Source organism: Hyalella azteca, unplaced genomic scaffold, assembly GCF_000764305.2.
Source record: "Hyalella azteca isolate HAZT.00-mixed unplaced genomic scaffold, Hazt_2.0.2 contig10411, whole genome shotgun sequence".
NCBI classification, from domain to species: Eukaryota; Metazoa; Arthropoda; class Malacostraca; order Amphipoda; family Hyalellidae; genus Hyalella; species Hyalella azteca.
In genome coordinates this window covers 52316-58867 of record NW_025940453.1, presented here as the reverse complement: position 1 = coordinate 58867, position 6552 = coordinate 52316, and the positions used below count along the sequence as shown (strand labels likewise).

The 6552-nt window shown below is 41.3% G+C and overlaps 1 protein-coding gene across 1 annotated transcript in view; it reads right to left on the bottom strand.

Annotated features, from left to right (window-relative positions):
* LOC108680554 (low-density lipoprotein receptor-related protein 2) overlaps window positions 1–6552 on the bottom strand; it is a 21851-nt gene that overhangs the window by 2729 nt on the left and 12570 nt on the right. The window contains exons 13-18 of the mRNA XM_047882418.1: window positions 5608–5715; window positions 4878–5006; window positions 4112–4222; window positions 2788–3417; window positions 1730–1858; window positions 1171–1383 (exon numbers count right to left, since the gene is read on the bottom strand). Coding sequence (XP_047738374.1) covers window positions 1171–1383; window positions 1730–1858; window positions 2788–3417; window positions 4112–4222; window positions 4878–5006; window positions 5608–5715 — 1320 coding nt within the window. The remainder of the gene's footprint in view (window positions 1–1170; window positions 1384–1729; window positions 1859–2787; window positions 3418–4111; window positions 4223–4877; window positions 5007–5607; window positions 5716–6552) is intronic.

Sequence of the window (6552 nt, the reverse complement as noted above, 5' to 3'; positions counted from 1 at the left end):
CAGTACAGTTGTTCTCACCGGTACAGTTGTTCTCACCGGTACAGTTGTTCTCACCGGTACAGTTGTTCTCACCGGTACCTGTCTCTTATACACATCTAGATGTGTATAAGAGACAGTTTTAGCACATGTCACTGAAAGTTCTATCAAACGCTTATGGCTACATCGATCTGTCTGATTTTTGGTGGAGAGATGCAGAAAAACATAGGGAACAATATCCTGACCTTCCTAAATTTTTAACTCTATTACTTTTCGAGTTACAGCCATTCAAAGTTGAATATCTTCTTTTGGGGGACACCCGGTATAATTTAGTTTCAAAGACAACATCGGACTAATGACGACCCCATTGTCAAATCAATTGTTGAGTTAATCAATTTTTGAAGTTCAGTTTAACTCGCCAAGACATATTCAGGAGTATGCTGGCAATGGCTTGGCGTATGTTGTTCTTAATGAGGTAGGGTCTTTAAACAATCGTTGTAAACAATTGATTTAAGATAACTTGCCCAAATTGTATTCACATACGTAACAATCGATTTCCAATAAGGATCCCGAACTGGACGAATAAGGAACAGCGTGCGGAATGCTCGTTTTGTGGCGATAATGGAACGGCCATTAGGAAAGTACGCCTCGACAGCAAACGCACGCTGCTCACTTGTCCAATGCATAGTGGCAATTCACTAGGCAAAACGCAAAACCTCATGGCTTAGCGTTTCATATGGAAATGCGCCATCTTTTTCCTACAACATCTGGCTGTTTAGCAAAAATACAAAATAAGAAGTTTCCGTGAATCTTCCAGTACGGGTTATTTTTATCGCAAAATGTGTATTTTGAGGCTCTATTTTTATTGAATTTTATAACCTCAACATTTACAGAAACAGGTGGGAACAAATTAGAAAAAAATATGCCGTTGCTTTAAGAATACGGTAAAAAATGTAAACCTCAACGTTTAAACATTAAAATAAGAACGATCATGACGCACTAGAATGAAAGTCTTAAATAAAATACAACTACTAACCTGGCAGAAAGTAATATATGAGAGCGAGAAAACTGTCCCAAAAATTTGGAAATTACCAATAATACTTTACCATATTCTCGGAGATACTTTACCATATTCTCGGAGATACTTTACCATATTCTCGGAGATACTTTACCATATTCCCAGAGATACTTTACCATATTCCCGGAGATACTTGACAACAAGAAAAAGGTCCTCTAGGGAGCGCAGGCTCAGCTGTTCACTATAAGTGTCCCTGCACAGGACACTTGCTTGGGTCCAGGACGCGGGTGTGTCGAGTGTCCTGAGACACTTGCCCCCCACCAGGGAGTGGGCGGGGGGGCAGGACCCCCCGAGGGGCAAGCTTGGGGCCCCTCCAGAGCCCGAGTTTCCTGCCGAGTTTTAATGACTTATTTATGCGGTGGTGCACTTAGAAAAATGATTGCGTCATGTTGTCCAAATAGTGTCGAACATTTCTACCCACAACACGAGCACTGAGCAGACGTTGCACTGATGCAATTTTTTGAAAAGGGTAAAACTGGGTCAGGATGACCCTCAAAAGAGCAATAAGTCTATTGTAATTATGACAGAGTCTCACTCATTTTTCTGAGTGTGGCGATGGTTCAGGATCTTGCACACGTTTTTTTTGGCCGCTGTTGAAAATAATTTTTACCGTCTATTTTTTTTCTCTGAAATTATATTTAAATGTTTCCTATTAAATATTCGTAAATTCCATACCTGAAATTCGCCTGCAGAGAGCGAAACTTTCGTCGTCGCCTGCACGACAGTCGTGCACGCCGTCACACAGCAGACGACGAGCCAGGCACTCGCCTGACGAGCAGGCGAATTGGTCTCGCTCGCAGTCGCCTGTCGGACGAAGTTTTATCATGAAATCAATTAACAAATTCACGATGGGAATAACCGAAAACAAAAAGAAAATTTAAGAAAATAAAACTCACTTTAACGCAGTAAATAGAAAGCGTCCTGATCTGCACGAAGTATACATAATGAGATTCTGGAATGAACGAAACGTGAATGAATGAATAAATGAATAAAATAGAACTTGATATATATACATAAATATCAGCCAGACGAGTCAAGCCCGTGATGAGTGAGCATTGAAATAATGTTGACTTAACGCTGTTTCAATACAATCAACATATAATCAACGTTATTCCAACAAAATCAACACGTAATAAACGTTGTTTCAACAAAATGAACTAGCAATCAACGCTGTTTCAACAAAATCAACTCGCAATAAACGCTATTTCAACAAAATCAACATATAATCAACTATATTCCAACAAAGTCGACACGTAATAAACGCTGTTTCAACGAAATCAAATCGCAATCAACGCTGTTTCAACAAAATCAACTCATAATCAACGTTATTTCAACAAAATCAACTCATAATCAATGCTGATTCAACGAAATCAACTCATAATCAACGTTATTTCAACAAATTGATTCAACAAAATTAACTCATAATCAACGCTATTTCAACAAAATCAACTCATAATCAATGCTGATTCAACAAAATCAACTCATAATCAACGCTATTTCAACACAATCAACTCATAATCAACACTATTTCAGCGAAATCAACTCATAATCAACACTATTTCAGCGAAATCAACTCGCAATCAACGCTGTTTCAACAAAATCAACTCATAATCAACACTATTTCAACAAAATCAACTCATAATCAACACTATTTCAGCGTAATCGACTCGCAATCAATGCTGTTTCAACAAAATCAACAAAATCAACGTAGTTTGCCTGCAGGTTGCGCTCGCCTGTTCGATCGCAGTTGCTCTCGTCGCTGGCGTCGAGGCAGTCGACGATCCTGTCACACCGCAGCCAGGCGGGCAGGCAGTCGTCTGCGCCTGTCACGCTCGTCACACAGCGGAAACCTTCACACGTCACCGCAGATGACGATGATGGAGAAATGATCGTCGGACCTGACGATGATATCGTGGACGGAGATATCATCGTCGGACCTGACGATGATATCGTAGACGGAGATATCATCGTCGGACCTGACGATGATATCGTAGACTGAGATATCATCGTCGGACCTGACGATGATATCGTAGACGGAGATATCATCGTCGGACCTGACGATGATATCGTAGACGGAGATATCATCGTCGGACCTGACGATGATATCGTATACGGAGATATCATCGTCGTACTTGACGATGATGTCGTAGACGGAGATATGATCGTCGGACCTGACGATGATGTCGTAGACGGAGATATGATCGTCGGACTTGACGATGATATCGTGGACGGAGATATGATCGTCGGACTTGACGATGATGTAAACGTAGGAGTTACTGCAGTCGTTCCTTGAGTGAACATCGTCCCCGACGAAGCAGATGTTGAGAAGGACGAGGTTGACGATGGAAGGAAAGTGGACGAAGCTACGATACATGAAAACAGTTTAATTCATTTCACAATTTTATTTCAAACCTTGCGTTATATAGATCTGTAGGGGGGCGCATTTGTTTCAAATAGGAAAATGAACGCGAGCCACGGAAAAATAGGGAGGATAAGCGTAGCATATTTGTTGACAATTGAAAAAATAATTAATTTTCTTTGAAAAGCATAAACATAATAAATACGGTGCTTTATGAAGAGTTTTATCTCGTTTAAAGTTTGTCATGAGCTTAGCTCTTACAAAAATATTGAGAAAATATTATTATCTTTGATATTTAATGAAATTTTTCTTCCTCAACATCACAAACTATAAGTAAAATGTATTTATTCTTCAGTTTAAAAAATATTCTTCAGTTTAAAAAGTTAGATAGAAATCATTAGAATTAAGCTGTTCTCACCGTTACAGTTGTTCTCACCGGTACAGTTGTTCTCACCGGTACAGTTGTTCTCACCGGTACAGTTGTTCTCACCGGTACAGTAGTTCTCACCAGTACAGTTGTTCTCACCAGTACAGTTGTTCTCACCGGTACAATTGCTCTCACCGGTACAGCTGTTCTCATCGGTACAGTTGTTCTCACCAGTACAGTACAGTTGTTCTCACCAGTACAGTACAGTTGTTCTCACCGGTACAGTTGTTCTCACCAGTACAGTTGTTCTCACCGGTACAGTTGTTCTCACCGGTACAGTTGTTCTCATCACTGTTATCGTGACAGTCGTTGTCACCGTCGCAGACGTAGCGCGCAGGCACACAGCGGTTGTTGCTGCACGTGAACTGCTCTTTGCCGCAGACTGCGACAGTTTACAGTCAACACTTGTGCTACACATTATTTATTATAATATGATAGAATATAATATAAATATAATATAGAAGACAATAATATATTATAATATAATATAGTAAACTTAACATAAAATCTTTGTACACGTAATTCGGTGCTACGGAACAAAATTTTACGTTACAAAATGTTACACCTTTGGATCAATAAATGATGTTATACATTTTTCATGCAAATTAGCACAGTTTCATCAAAAAAATTCAGTTAGCTCTTGTTTCTAAAAAACGAATAATCATTAGAAATGACGAAATAATATTTAAATTTTTTCTCAGCTCCGATTAAAATATCAAATTAGATTATTTATACCCTCAGTTTTTTTATTAAGCATCACAGAGAAACTCAAACTTTGGCAATCAATTTTAAGTTAACATAGATCGAAATTATTTGAACGCATCTGCACATTTTATGTTAGTAGTGGCCAAGGGGGAGGGACAGGAGGGTGATGACCCACTAGTGGCGGGGTGATGACCCACTAGTGGCGGGGTGATGACCCACTAGAGGCGGGGTGATGACCCACTAGTGGGGGGGTGATCACCCACGAGGGGCGGGGTGATGACCCACTAGTGACGGGGGGTGATGACCCACTAGTGGTGGGGGTGATGACCCACTTTGGTCAGTGCAGTTGCGTTCGTCTGACTCGTCCAGGCAGTCGTCTTCGTCGTCACAGACGAACCACTGCGGCACGCACCGCCTGTTGCTGCAGGCGAACTCGAACGCCCCGCACGCCTCGCCTGCGCCTGCGTGAGAGCAGCAGGCGAGATACACACACAAACATACAAACACACAAAAACGAACACACAAACATACAAATAATTAACACACACACACACACACGTTAAACGTATTGAAAAATAATTAGATGAAGCCTTCACCCTCACAAAGACCTCACAAAGCCCTCACCCTCACAAAGGCCTTACAAAGCCCTCACCCTCACAGAGCCCTCCCCCCACAAAACCCTCAAAAAGCACTCACCCTCACAAAGCCCTCATGAAGCCCTCCCCCTCACAAAACCCTCACAAAACCCTCACCCTCACAAAGCCCTCCCCCTCACAAAGCCCTCCCCCTCACAAAACCCTCACCCTCAAAAAGCCCTCACCCTCACAAAGCCCTCACCCTCACAAAGCCCTCCCCCTCACAAAACCCTCACCCTCACAGAGCCCTCACCCTCACAAAGCCCTCACAAAGCCCTCACCCTCACAAAGCCATCACAAAGCCCTCACCCTCACAAAGCCATCACAAAGCCCTCACCCTCACAAAGCCCTCACAAAGCCCTCACCCTCACAAAGCCCTCACCCTCACAAAGCCCTCACCCTCACAAAACCCTCACAAAGCCCTCACCCTCACAGAGCTCGTCGCTGCCGTCACCGCAGTCGTCGTCGCCGTCGCAGCGCAGGCGGCCGGCGATGCAGCGGCCGTTGCCGCACAGGAAGCCTGAGACGCACTCCGCTGTGGAGGCAATAATTCACTAGTTACATTTAAAATAATTAATACTTTTTGGTGTAAGATAGAAAATCATTTGACTTTGATGAGATATTTTTTTTACTTGAAATTTTTGAAATGAACAACGTTGTTACGTTTACATCGTCTTTGATTACACGACCTAGGTTCCCGATCCAACCTAAAAAATATGTATGAAAGATCAAAATGAAAATTCGTTCACGATTTCAGAAGAGTAAAACCTGCGACTCATTGATTCAAACTGCCACGGAGAGTTTGTTGTTTTCATTTTCAATTTTTATCAAGTATTTGAAGATAGCCTACAATTTGGGCTTCATATATTATCTAAATTAGTTGTATTTTCCAAAGTTTAGAAAGCGATAAGAAACTGCGCCTATATCTGGACGATAATGTACAAATTAAACATATATTTGGTATTATTACAAACACCTTGTAATATATTGAATCCAGTTGTGTTTCATACATAATGACACAAACATAATATTTGGTATACACTCGTATGTTCACACGCTGATATTATACTCTATATGTTACGATATGTCAAGACTATAATATTTATAATTTACGATATACATATTGAAAATATTATGATATATTTTAACGCACCCAGAAGGTAGTAAGGCGTTTTACAGCCGGCGAACGCAGGTAAAATATATTTACCATTTACCATCAGCACTATACTTCGCCTCCAACTTGCTGATGCTGAGGGCTAATGATCACAATCATGCTCAGCATGTATTGTTTTTGTCTGCATGATGCTGATGCTGAGGGCTAGTGATCACAATCATGCTCAGCATGTATCGTTCATGTCTGTTATACACATCT